This window comes from Mesocricetus auratus, unplaced genomic scaffold (assembly GCF_017639785.1).
Source record: "Mesocricetus auratus isolate SY011 unplaced genomic scaffold, BCM_Maur_2.0 Super-Scaffold_100018, whole genome shotgun sequence".
NCBI classification, from domain to species: domain Eukaryota; kingdom Metazoa; phylum Chordata; class Mammalia; order Rodentia; family Cricetidae; genus Mesocricetus; species Mesocricetus auratus.
The window spans coordinates 51,816,738-51,831,398 of NW_024429199.1; the positions used below are offsets into that span (position 1 = coordinate 51,816,738).

The following is a 14,661-nucleotide window of genomic DNA, read 5'->3' on the forward strand; positions in this document are numbered from 1 at the left end:
AGAAGAGGGCATGCCTTATGTCAAGGAATATGATTTGCTTACAAACAACAGAGAGTGAAGAAAGTAAGTGAATTAAACACAGCTTCAAGCTGAGCATGGTGTTCCAGCCTTTAACCCCAGCACCCAGGAGGTAGAGGCAGGTGAATTTCTTGAGGTCAGTCTGGTCTATAGAACAAGTTCCAGGATGACCAGGGCTACACAGAGAAATCTTGTTTAAAAAACCAGGGGGTAGGGGAGGTGGAGGGGTGGATGGATGGGGGCAGGATTTAGCCATGTCCTATAGCTGTTGTAGCATATACAATATTTTTGAAAAAAAAAAAACTCATCAAAGACTTAAAAAATACAATATTCATCAGTACTAACAAATAACGTTGATTTTCAAAAGAACTCAATTCCTACACAGTATAAGAGATGAGGTATATTTTACAATGACCCATTTGCATTTAAAATGTTATTCTGGTGGGTTAAAATCACAAGGGCTAAACTATGTCATATATCCCAATCTATGACAGGAACTCGGCATGAAAGTATTCTATGTACTAATTCCTAATAGCAATCAGTTAAACTAATTTATAAAACCCCGTGAGTGAGTTATACATTAAGACCAATATAAATGATGTTCTCTATGGTGAAAGCAATTCAGTTTCTGATTTTAGTATGTGTGCTGCTAAAGGTAGCAAAAGGTTTTTAATTATTAGTAGTATCAGTAGCAGCAGTAGTAGTATTTGTTGAGACAGTCTCTTCATTCAGCCCTGGCTGTCCTGGAACTTGCTGTGCACACCAAGCTGGTCTCAAACTCACACAGACACACTTGTCTCTGCCTGATGCCCTAAAGGTGGGGACATTATCATGCCTTACTAGGTTTCTAATTTTGTCTGCATGTACATTTGTACTCCAGAAGAATGCATTGGATCCCGTGGGACTAGAGTTATAGATGGTTGTGAGTCACCATGTGGTTGCTGGAAAGTGAACTCAGGTCCTCTGGAAGAGCAGCTAATGCTTGCTCTTAACTGCTGAGCCATCCCTCCAACCCCTAGGATTCTAATTTTAATAGACAGTTTCCAACAACTTTATATTAGTAAAAAGGTTAATATTTTAGTCTTTACCTAGTTTTTCCAGATGTATTTTTGACCACTTTCCGGAAGGACTGATTTGCAGTGGATCTTGTCGACAGCGTTCGAGGAGAGGCGCGGACAAAGCCAGATGGTGGGTTCTTAGGAATCTTCTTAACCAGGTGAGTTACCCATTTTTTTTGTTCATCCTGAGAACATGCTAACAGCAGCATATCTCTTGCCGATGTTACATCATAACTTACTACATTAAAAAACAGAAAACCCCATAAAACTTTCACAATTAAAACCATAATACAATATTAAAACTATTAAATTATAATTTTTCAAGTTCTTAATTTTTAAGATATCATAGTTAATTATCCTTGGACAGTATCTTTGTCTCAATGTGGCTAAGGCTGAATTTTTCCTAAAAACAAAGAAGATCAAAACCAATAGTCAAAAACACAGGAAAAATTAGAAATACAAAAACTGTAACAGTAAAACAAGCAAATGTATCTGTAGAACCTATGCTTTTCTTAGGGCAGTCAGTCTAGGTAGGTTTCCTCAGCCTCACTGTGAGGTGCCGTCTGTGGGAAAATAAGGAAAGATGAAAACTCTAAGGGGAGCAGTGGGACTCACACAAAGATCTTCTCTTAATTCACACCCTTTTTAATAGAGGCTGCAAATTGAAAAGGGGATGATTTGCATTCGAAACCCACTAAAAACTGAACCACTCTCTCTCATAAAGGACTATTTGCATGGTCCCTCCTCAGGTGTGAAAAACACCACACCTTAGGACCAACCTACAGAATCTGCACTGTTGAGACATCTTGAACACTGCACCTTACCTTTGCACGGGGAAATCAAGTCCTCTTTCTTGTCTAGGTGATCCCTGTGGCACTTAACATGGCATCTTCGACACTCTAGGGCAGGGGGTGGCTTAAACACATGCCACAGGGGTTTGGCACATGCCTCACAGTTGGCAGGGAAGTGGTAGAGTGTAGGAATGAATTCGTGGCCTTTGTGGTTCTGGAAGTTAGTTTTTTCACCTTGTTGAACTGGTTCCATTTCTATATCTTTTCTACATTCACCTTCATTTGCATATAGTATCTACATTCAGGAGTGGTAGAGAAAGATGGAAAAAAAATCACAATCTGTAAATAAAAATTCTAAATGCATGAAAACACCGGCATCTATTTCACAAAACACATAACACTTAGGTAAAAGAGACCTTAAAATTATAATGTAACATTTGTACCTGAAATATTTTAGGAATTTCTTCAGTTTCAGCTCTGTACACATCTCCTTGGGTTACCGGTCGGACATGAAACAATTTACTAAGACAGAGACAAATGATATAAACCTATTATAAGAATCTCATTGGTAACAAAAGGCATAAATTTCACTGAAGAGAACATGTAAGTAGCAAAGAAGCAAACAAAAAAGTTCAACACCAATAATTATTTGACAGATATATATACAATTTGATATATATCAGAATTTTAAAAGAAACAATAGGGGCTAGAGAGAAGGTTATATACTGCTCTTCCAGAGGACCAGAGTTTGGTTCCCAGAACCCACATTTGGTGACACATAACTGCCACTAACTTTAACTCAAGAGACTTCAAAGGCACCTACACTCATGTGCATACCCACCACACACACATAATTAAAGATAGTAAAAATAAAGGTAAAAGTAAAGGTAAAACTAGTAACACCAAATGCTGATGAAAATGTAGAGAAGTTAGATTGCTCATATATTGCTGGTAGAAATGCAAGATTGAAAAATAACATGATCATTTGCTTTTATAAAACTAAATGCACTCTTACTATTCCACTCAAGTTCATTACTCATAACTGATGCTTTAAACGGTTTGAAATATTACCAAAGCTCTCTCAACTTTGCTTTCATTCTAACCAGTACCAGCTCCAAAAATATTTATTTAACATAAAAAAATCTTATGTACTGTGCATTTTATGGATGGGTACACATGCCACAGTGTATGTGTGGAAGTTAGAAAACAACTTTCTGGAGTTTATTCTCTTCTTCTGTTGTGCCCAAGTTGCAAAGATCCCCAGAGACCAGGAAGACAGACCCATCAAACTGTAAAAGCAAGGTTTTAACTGTATTGATTTTTCATCCAGTCACGATAGGGACCCTGTCTGGCTAGCTGTCGCACCATTCTCCAGAGAGAGTGAAGTTACTTGTCTACTGCTAGGTTTTAAAGACAAAAGTTACAGGGTTATGGGTTGGTTTCTGATTGGTTGACATTTAGGAACAGTTGGGAGAATTTCTCAAAGTCATATTTTGGCATGAAATAACTGTGTACCAATTATTCTCATTGGTCAGTGTTGAGAGGGAACATTGTGTGGTTTCTATGGCACTGTACTGCTACTTGTAGGTGGCCTGTTGTACATAGATACCAATAGTTTTCAGAACTATATCCTAGAGACTATAGGGGAGGTAGTCTCCCCCTGGAGTTTGTTTTGTGACCAAACAGTTCCCAGGAACCAAGCATCTAGGAGGTTGGGGTTGAGGGGGGAGGTGGTCCTCAAGTTTCTTTGTGTTCAGTTTTCACTCTAGGCTCTTGGAGGCCAGGGCATCTGGAGTTTCCTTGTGTCAGAGGCCTATGTAAGTGAGGGTCTGGTCCCTTTATTTCTAAATTATTAGAAGTGAAGCCCTTGAGTTTAGTTTACCCCTTTCACTTCCACTTTGTGGATTCCACAGATGACACTTAGGTTATCAGGTTCAGCAGCAAGCACCCTTACTCACTGAGACATCTAGACAGTCCTTCATTTAACTTTATGTATTTCTTGAATAGCCCTTAACCAAACTTTGAATTTATCTTGTACACTTAAAATTTTCCAACTACTTGTCTCTAAGTTTACATGTAGAACCTACTTATCTTTACATACACTATATATATAGCTCTACGAGAATATAATGTATGAGAATAAACACAAAGAAAAAACTCTATGCTTACTAAGTCTTTAATATAATACTAAAAACACCCGGCTTTTTGTTTATATTACATTACATAAGCCACTGATGTGGTCAGTATGCTAATTAAACAATCTTACACTAAAAAAATAAATTTCCTGTGTATAAATGTTTTATTTGTACATATGTATGTGCACCATGTGTGTGCCTGGTGTTTGGGGAAGCCACAAGAGGCTGTCTGCGCCTTCTACAACTGCAGCTATAGTTGTGAGCTGCCACATGGGTGCTGGGAAACAAATCGGAGTCTTCTGCAAGAGCAGCAAGTACTCAAACTCTGAGGCACTTCTAGAGCCTCCAATTTTCTTTTTGAAATACTCCTCACATTCTGCTAAGGTCAGACTTCATTAATTTGTACATGTGCCTTTTTGTGTCAGTGTGGGCGCACACATGCCACGGTGCATATATGGAAGTCAGAGGACAACAGCAGAGTGTTGGTCCTCACTAGTTCACCTTCTCTGAGACAGGGTCTCTTTGCCACTGTGTAAACCAAGCTCACTGGCCTTCTGGAGATTCTCCTACCTGCCTCCCAACTCCCTGTAGTGGTATGCTGGGATGAGAAGCTTGTCCTAGTGCAGCTACCTTTTATATGGGGCCTGGGGATCAGAATTCAAGTAGTTAAGACTTGTGCAGCAGATGCAAATTTTACCCACTGGGCCATATTGTGTGGAAAAAAAGGTAACACTGTTTCACACAAAATGTCAAGCAATTCTAAAAATAACTCAAAAGTAAACAGTCAAGTGACTATAAAAATTTATTTAAAAAAATCAAAGGCAACTTACTCTATGTCTAACACCATCGATGGACTGGATTGTTCCTTATCTTGTTCATCATTATAGAACAAGATTTTTTTGCTGCTTACCACAACATACTGAAATGACAAAAAGCAAAGAAAAACCAAAAGAGCAATATTAACTTGATTTAAAGTGACTACCATAATAGTTTCCATTTGTGTCTATATTATACTGTATTATTTAAAACCAAGATTAGTAACAGAGCAGTTAATACAAGTTCTATGCTTTATAGTAAACATGTAACAAAATATCATTGATAAGAATTTAGGTATATAGTACCTGTTTCTTCCAGCCATATCTTTTGATATTTCCTCTATTTGGTACAGAAAGCCAACCTTCAATTCTTGACTCTAGGAGAAAAAAAAAAGGAATACTAGTCAATCTTAAATTATAAAACCAAAAGGAAAACTACAAGTTGTCTGACAGCATGCAGCAACAGGCAATAGAAAACAGCTAAATGAATGCTATAATTTGTTCTTTCATGCTTCAATCACACAAATTAACTTTAATGGACAAACAAAGACTGCAGAAAAAAATCCCAAGCCACTTTCTCCATACAATTAACATTTAGTACTCATTTGAAAACGTATGAAGTAACAATGTCTTAAAGAGCCAGGCAAGACTGGAATGGATTACAGCTTACATGGGCATGATAATACTTTAAATATTACATAAAATTCATATACAAATATTCAGCAGAAAAGAAAGAAAAAAAAAAGAAGAAGAAAATGCAGCAAGTTGAATGATTCCGAGCCATGATTTACACAAGAGCAGGCAAAAAGTACTGAGGTGTCCTATTACTCACAGAAGACAAGAGTAGAAGATAAATAAATAAGGAATGCAGGCAGAACCAACTAGATACAAAGAATAAGAGACAAGCATTTTATTTGTTTTCTCAGTAAAATATCCTAATTAACGTTTGAGTAAAACACTCAACAATTTCATTAAAGTTGTTCATCAAATTTGGTCGGGAGGCACTTATTTCTGTCAATAAGTTCAATTCCAAACCATCTCAAACTAATAAAGTATTTATGCATACTTAACACAGTAAACAGAAAAAGAACACAGAAATAGGAAGGTTAACTGTTAGTATTTACACCATAAACTGCTGACTATTTGTAACTAAAGCCTTTTATGGCAGCTGTTGCTTCTAGTACATGTTTATTCCTTTTGTGACACTATCATCAGACTCAGGGCAGTGGGCATGATAAGCTAATGATCTACTAGCTTCTCACTTTTTGAGACAATCTCACTATACAGCTTAGTTGAACTTACTGTGTTAGTCCAAACTAGCCTTGATTTTGAGATCCTCCTGCCTCAGCCTCCTGAGTATTGAAATCACAGGTGTACAGCACCACATCTGCTTAAACATATCTAAAGTTTATTATCAGTGTCTGGGGAATAAGGGTGATTTCTTTAGAGATGGTTATATTGGGTTGATGATAAGAAAACTCAAGTTCTTCCTATATTAATCTTATATTTAAAACATAAAATAGAAAGGTAATCAATTTTAAAGTACACTGCTATAGTGTGATTGACTATATTGTGGCTGAAATTATAATCCCAGTAGGAAAATGTATTTTTCCCTCTTCACATAAAGCCGAAAGCTCAGTCTTACAGTAATAACAACAGATGTCATTACTGAGCATTTGACTGCCAAAATGCTTAACAAGTGATAGCTCATATTTAAGATTTATAAAGTCCTAGAATATGGGATGTCTACCAGGCATTGGTGGCGCACGCCTTTAATCCCAGCACTCGGGAGGCAGAGGCAGGCGGATCTCTGTGAGTTCCAGGCCAGCCTGGTCTACAGAGCGAGTTCCAGCACAGCCTCCAAAACAATACAGAGAAACCCTGTCTCAAAAAACAAAAAACAAACAAAAAGAATATGGGATGTCATATTCTTATATAGTTCTATTGTCACTCTCCACTTAAAAAATTATGACTCCTAGGCTTAGAAAAAGTGGTTGACTTTCTAAAGCCTCCTTTATCTGTATCTATAAAAATCCAGTATGTCTTAACTTCTGAGGTTATGTTTCTAAAATACAATGCTAATCTATTCTCAAATAAGTCTCACAATATTGTTATTGGGTGTTAATATTCCTTTTGTTGCTACTACCAGTTACTTAACATCTCCAAGCTTTTGTTTGTGTTAAGACACCCTCATGAAAACAGTGGTTCATTAAATCAAATTGTGGTAAGTTAAATTCAAATTTTCTTTTTCTTTTTTGTCTTATGAGACAGGGTTTCTCTGTATTGTTTTGGAGGCTGTCGGTCCAGCCCGGCCTCGAACTCACAGAGATCCGCCTGCCTCTGCCTCCTGAGTGCTGGGATTAAAGGCGTGCGCCACCACCGCCCGGCCTCTTTTTCTACCTAGCCTTTTCTTTACTATTACTTCTATTTACTTTGTCAATAATTATTTTTCTCTTAAATAGTATTTTCAAGTTTTGAGAGAACAGTTACTATACCCTAATGTTTGTTTCATAAAGCCTATGGCTACTGATACACAGACAATGCATAGTTGATTTTATATATATGTATATCTTTGCTATTCTGCCTTTTTTCTAAATTAGCCAAATAACTCTAAATAAGGGTTACAATTTAAAAGTCAAACAGGCAGTTTCATAGTAAATAATGTAGGGAAGGCTGTTCATTATATATTGACCATCATAAATCTTTTATCTTAGGAAAGGAGAACTACTACTAGGAAATTTTTCCACTAATATGGCAAAAACAGAAGCTCTTATTTTAAAGTGCAGTTTAAGATATCTAATACTAGTAATTCCTCTACAAAATAAAAGCCCTTGAATCTTGACCTTTATACAAAACAGTGTAGTCTAAAATACTCTTCCCTACCCACTTAGTGATTTTTCCATATTTGGGTTAAGAACAGAATTAAGATCAAGAGTACAGATTTAAACACACACTCCCCCCCCCAGAGATGGCTTGGACTAGAGTCTAGGCTCATACCAGAGCAATGACACTAGCTTTTCTGTTTCCTGTCTTTGTTGTTAATATATCTAACTAGTTCTAAATGAAGAGCTCCTGAAAGCCACAACTGTGACCCAGGTGGCAATGTGCAAGTCAAGTGCTGTAAATTCATCTTTCACAACATACATAGAAGTTAGGTTCTCTAGAAAGAAGCTCTGAACTTAAACTAGATTTTCATCAACAATTTACTACAGAAGCATAAAACTAACATGGAATCTATATTTATAAAGTAATTCTGTAGTATTGCAACATCAACAACTGACTTTCACCCACATAAAAGATTGAATCCAACTGATGTAAATTAGTAGCTAACACAGGCAATTTAAATATCACACCCAATCTTTTAAGGTTACCAAAGTTTACTTTAATATATTACATCCAATTTAGAGAACCACTGTGCAATGTTTTAGTTATCTTCTTTTTTTTTGGTTTGTTTTTATGACAGGGTTTCTCTGTATTGTTTTGGAGGCTGTTGGTCCAGCCCAGCCTCGAACTCACAGAGATCCGCCTGCCTCTGCCTCCCGAGTGCTGGGATTAAAGGTGTGTGCCACCACCACCTGGCTCAAAATTCACCTTTTATAATATGCAAATTCATTTACTAATTTTTAAAAAGATTTATTTATGCATATGGGTGTTCTATCTGCATGTACACCTGTACAACCGAAGATGGCATCAGATTTCATAAGATTACAATTACACACAGTTTTGAGCCACCATGTGGGTGCTGGGAACTGAACTCAGGACTTCTGGAAGAAGAGCAGGCTGTGCTTTTAACTGCTGAGCCATCTCTCCGTTCCCCATATACTAACCTGAAGTAAAATTTAAAGTTTAGTCCTCTTCAAGAACTATTCTAGACACGTGAATAATATGCTACTTATAAAGGATAAATATTAAAATACTTTATAAAACCTTATTTCTGATTTGTCAAAAACTATTTTTAAACATCTGCAGTGATACATTGTTTATGCTTTATTAAAGCTTGCCTGAGGATTTAGAAAGCAAAGTCATCCACAAGCTATAGTGGTCAGGCAGAGGACATGACTTTAATTCCTAGCAGTCATACTAGCTATTTTAGGAAGTGGTGGTACACACCTTTAATCCTAGGACTCAGGAGACTCAGATAATCTCTGAGTTCAAAGCCACCCAAACCTCATGCCTTTCATCCCAGCATTTGGGATCACATGCCTTTAATCCCAGCACTAAGGAGGTGGAGACATGAGTAATATGGCTGGGCGGAGAAGGAATGAATTTAAGGCAGGAGGAGACAGGAACTGAGAGCTTTTGCCTCTGAGGATTCATGGAGACAGGATTGCCATTTCAGCTGGGTATAGGTAAGCTCTATTGGCTTGGCTGCTTTGCTTCTCTGATCTTCAGCTTGAAGCTTGAAGCCCAGTATCTGTCTCTGGGTCTTTTATTTTTTGTGTTACAAGTATCTAGTGTATAGTGTATTTAATATGAATTTTCAACTGTGAGCAAAATACCTAATGCAGGAGGGAAAGTAATTTACATTTTTAAATGTATATGAGTTTTTGCCTGTTTATATATAAATCTACTATACATGTGCCAAAGGAGACCAGAAAAGGGCATCAGGGTTCCTGGAGCTTAAGTATAAATATCTGAACCACTATAAAAATGCTGGGAACCAAATCTAGTCCTCTGTAAGAATAGCAAGTGCTCTTAACTACTAAGCCATTATCTAGCCTCCAAGAAAAGTAATTTTGAACAATTATCCTTTAATTTCTACATTCAATAGGGAAGCCAGGATTCAGCTTGCAGTATTTTTTCTAAAATTCCTACACTGACATCACAGTGATGATTAAGAGTTTGACATTTGATAGCCTCGTAAACAAAATATCTGAAGAAAATACTTAAGTTTTTGTTTAAAACTTTAAAACAGAAACAAACAAAAATGCAAAACAGAGCCAGTAAAAACATTTAAATCCATTTGCCAAACGACTCCAGGGTTAATCAGGGTTCCTAACCCGAAGCCTGCTTGCCAATCAAACCACCTCATGTGTTTTGCCAGTATGGATAACAACAACTCATCTTTTAATTTAAGACTTCTAATTATGTTTATTAATAAGGTATAAGTCTCTGAAAATTTAGACAAAACGAGTAAGACATCACAAAACTAACAGAAATGCATGGGACAACGAAAAAGTCCTCGGGATTTTGGATTGACATTAAATAGAGTCCTTTGCTTCAGAAGTATCCCGTGGCTAACAAAAAATGAGTTTATAATTTCAGTCAAAAACTAAATGACTGTGATAACTGTCTTGGCTGTCCCCTAGTCCTTTAACTTGATATAAACTGGAGTTACCTAGGAAGACGAACATCAACTGGGAAAATGTCTTTATCAGATTGCATCAGCCAAGCCTAGAGTGCTTAGTATTGGGTGAGGGTATTCATAAGGATCAGTGGAAACAAAGAAGTACAGATCATGGATGATTTTAGCCTTTTTACCTGCAGGGGGACTCAACCTCATGGATTCTTTATTGTTCTTCAATTTACACCTTAGCAAGTTGATTTCTATATCCCCAAACATCTTAAGCTTCCAAAGAGATAATGCCAAATGCAAATTCTCGGTAAGAAATACTGCAGCTTTCCAGGGTTTTTTTTGCACCTTTGTGAAGCTCTCATACAAGATTCATATACGTTAAACAGAAGGTGCTAAAGAAAAAAGGCATATTAAGGCTACCTGCCAACATTCAGGAGGCAGCTGCAGCTGTGTAGGAGTTCCCTCTTACACTGTTGTAAACTTTCCTCAATTAATAACTGACGTAGGAGGACCCAGCTCATTGTGAGCAGCACCATCTCTGGGCAGGCAGTCCTAGATTGTATAAGAAAGCATGCTGAGCAAGTCATGAGAAGCAAGCCAGTAAGAAGTGTTCCTATGTGGCTTTTGCTTCAGTTCCTTCCTTCAAGTTCCTGTCCCGATTTCCCTCAGAGATGGAGTGTGACCCAAGAACTCTAAGATGTTCTTCAAAAAAAAAAAAAAATTACTGATTTAATGTCTGAGTGTTTTGCCTGCATATCTATACATACATATATACATCTGTGCACTACATAAGTGTCTGGTGTCCACAGAGGTCAGAAGACAGTGTTGGTTCCCCTAGGACTGGAGTTACGGATGCTTGTGAGCCACCACACAGGTGCTCTGAATGGAACCAGATCCTCTTGAAGCATCGACTGCTCTTAAGCACTCAGCCATCTCTCCAGACCCAACCTGCTTTTGGTCATGATTTTTTTTTTTTGTCAAAGCAATAAAGACTTTAAGACAATAATCAAAAGCCTCTAAAAGTTATATTTTCTACTATATCTGATTTTGATTGTCTAAATAGCCAATAGCAGATATTATTAACCCATAGCTACAACTTTCCAGAGGCATAAGCTGTATAAGAGAGGCAAACACTGAGAAACAGAAGGCATCCCTGACCTTTAGAATAGCAAGTGCTCCTTCTTTCCATTAACCCTCACAGAAACCTGATTTTGGGCAAGCAAATATACTAGGGCATGTGAGCAAAGACACCAATCCAAGAGGGCAGATATTATACATGGTCCCTTGAGTACCACTTTTCTGAGCAACAAAAAATTTCAAAAGTAGCCTATCAACTTTATGAAAATAGAAAGAAGTATATTTTGTTGAAATATACTACTTGCCCAGCTTTAAAAAAGTATCTTTTTACTCATGTACTACATAGGAAATATACTAACAAACTATTTTCTATTACCTGGTTTAAAAAAAAAACACATCTAAAACACTAAAAAGAATCTTGGCAACACAAGCATAATATATATGTATTATATAAATTATATATAGCATATACATATAATATGTAAATGCATGTTTTTACAGTTTTTAAAGATTTATTTTATTTTGATGTGATTTTTTTTGCCTGCATGTATGTTTGTGCACCATGTGCAGGCTTGGTGCCTGCGTGGAGGTCAGAGGAGGGTGCTGGATCCTCTAGAACTGGAGTTACAGATGGTTATAAGCCATCATATAGGTGCTGGAAACTGAACCTCGGACCACTGAAAGAACAACAATGCTCTTAACCACTGAGTCACTTCTCCAACTACACATTTTAGTATTTGTAACCTATTCACTTCATTTGAATTCCAATTAGGCCAAGAATGTATATGTTCCTATTTATTTATTTTGTTTACGTTAATTAGGAAAAGAGAGAAAAAAGGAACATCAGGCATTTACTTCTGCTCACTTTTTGGTTAGTTTCCCCCTCATCCCCTGTCCTCTCACAGTATTACCTTTTCTTTATTTCTGCAAAATTACAACTTGACAAAGACTACTAAATGTTTCTCACTAAAACACTGCATAGGCTTTCTGCATATAGCTGCTATGGTTCTGCTTATTGAGTACATATAAATGTCTATATGCTAATATACATATTAGTATCAAAATAATAAAGCAGTAGGCACTCAAACCACATTAAAGTCAGGCATAGTGGTGCACACCTTTAAGCTCAGGATGGGGACAATGGGTGAGAATGTGCGATGGAGCAGAGGATAGCCTGCTCTACTGAGCAAGTTCCAGAACAGCCAGGGCTCACAGAGAAACCCTGTCTTGAGAAACAAAAATCATTTTCTTTTCTTTAAACATCCTCAGTATATTTGAATAACCTGCATATGTCTGGTTTTATTTTACAAAATGTAACTAAGTAAACAACTGATATATGTCTTGGATATTAAAAACAATTCCTTCATAGTGAGTCAAGAACAAAATGATGGAATGAAAAATGAAAAACATTTACATGACATTGAGCGAACCCAGATGACAGAATAGAATTTTTCTTACCTGGAAGGTTTCCATCAGTCTCATCAGCACTAGGAAAACTAGCAACGCTAGTTGAATCCGAAAGGTCCAAAAGTTTTGCACGCAACTGCTCAATATCACTCTCTTTGCTAGCCAATTGCATTTGAAGTTCATTTCTGTGTGTACATTCTTCCACCAATTGCTATTTTTCAAAAATAGCAAGAAAATAAAAATAACAGGACACAAATGATTTCAAATTTAATAACTGCAATGTAAATGAGCAATTAAGTGTGAAACATGCTGTACACCATGTATATTTATTACTATGGTTAAGTTTTCTTTTGGAAACACAGTTGGCCAGGCCGAGAACTTTTAGCTCAAGCAAGTTTCCTGCCTGCTCCAAGTATCTGGGATGGGAGTATGCTACTAGTAGTGTCTGAAAACTACCACATATGATGTGCTGCACAAACTAAGTTCTTTCTCAGTTAAATGCTAAAGATAACCAACGACCCCCCCTTTAAATTTGTATTATTTATATATATATGAATGTTTTGCCTGTCTGCATGTATGTATACAATGTGCCTGCTGGATCCCCTGGCATTGGGGTTACAGATGCCTCTGAGCTACGATATGGGCATTGAGCAACAAATACTCTTAACCACAGAGACGTCTTTCCAGCCCCTCACCTTACTTTGCTAAGAAAATTTTCATGAGCATGTATGATCAAAATGTGAATGCTATAAACTAAAATATTAACTTTTACACAAGTAAGTCTACTTTAAGCAAGACATGTAACACGTAGTAGATACTGACACCATGGAGATGATCTATGTGTGCGCGCACATACACAGACCTTACCGCTTGCATGTCGTTCAGCTCCTTCTGGTGTTTTACCACCATTTGGTTAAATTTCTCTCTTTCTTGGTTAAGTTCCAGTTGTAGCTTCCTATTTTCCTTTTCTTTTTTTCTCAAATCTTGCGTATTAGCTTTCTTTCTATCAATTTTAAAATCTTTGCGATTCATTATTTCTGCCAATTTGTTAACAGCCTGTTCAAACATTAAAATAATATTTGTAAGGATCTATATACTGTACCCATTCAATTTTAATGTCTATAAAAATTTATTGGTTTTTCAAACCTATACAGATTTTTTCTTGGTCTCTGTATATAAACTTATGCTTCTATGGAACAAACTAATCATGAATGGTGGTTCAGATAATTAATGCTAGTATCTTATATAGTCCAGTGTGAGAATCAGGCATGCAAAAAGAAAAATTGATTGTTTAACAGTACTGTAGTATATTACTGCACATAAGATATAAAGAAAGAAATAGAACTATGTATGTTCCAAATACTGTAGATGGTAAAAGAAGCAGACATATAAGTTATACAGTAGAGAGAGGTAAATGTAATGGTACTATGGAGACAGTACCCCTACAAAAATTTCTAGAGAAGAAAAGCTTACATATGTTTCCTTCCTTCCCTCCTTCCTTCCCTCCTTCCTTCCCTCCTTCCTTCCCTCCTTCCTTCCTTCCTTCCTTCCTTCCTTCCTTCCTTCCTATTTATTTACTTACCTACTTACTTATAAGTCTCATTATGTAGCTGGCAGAACTAGAACTCATTACATAGGCCGTATTGGCCTCAAACTCAGAGAGAGCTCCACTTGCCTCTGCCTCATGAATGCTGGGATTGAAGGTGTGCACCACTGCACTTAGTTCCATGTGTTTCTCAGGAGAGTTAGGAGATGGATAAACAAGGAAAACACATGGAGGAGTAAAAGGCAGGGATAACACTATAAGTATAGGTAAAAAGGCCAGAGAGAAATCTCTTTCCTTTGGACAAGTAGGAAAGGAATGTGATTAAGCATCTGATTAGGTCATATTGAAACTCCCTTTCTTTTGTTGTATTTGTGTGCACACCCATGTGTGTACACATGTGTACAGAGGCCAAAGGTTGACATCTGTTATCTTCTTCAACAGCTCTCTACCTTGTTATTTTCAAAGATGTATTTTTATGTATATGAGTATTTGTTTATTTACATGTTTTTATGCCTACC

General features: G+C 36.9%; 1 protein-coding gene across 2 annotated transcripts in view; it reads right to left on the bottom strand.

The window, feature by feature from the left end:
* Positions 1-14,661, bottom strand: part of Rock1 (Rho associated coiled-coil containing protein kinase 1) — a 100,481-nt gene that overhangs the window by 2,027 nt on the left and 83,793 nt on the right. For both annotated transcript variants that reach the window (XM_013122752.3, XM_005083035.4), the window contains exons 26-32: positions 13,465-13,653; positions 12,649-12,808; positions 5,124-5,194; positions 4,833-4,921; positions 2,311-2,389; positions 1,901-2,162; positions 1,107-1,314 (exon numbers count right to left, since the gene is read on the bottom strand). In XM_013122752.3, coding sequence (XP_012978206.1) covers positions 1,107-1,314; positions 1,901-2,162; positions 2,311-2,389; positions 4,833-4,921; positions 5,124-5,194; positions 12,649-12,808; positions 13,465-13,653 — 1,058 coding nt within the window. The remainder of the gene's footprint in view (positions 1-1,106; positions 1,315-1,900; positions 2,163-2,310; positions 2,390-4,832; positions 4,922-5,123; positions 5,195-12,648; positions 12,809-13,464; positions 13,654-14,661) is intronic.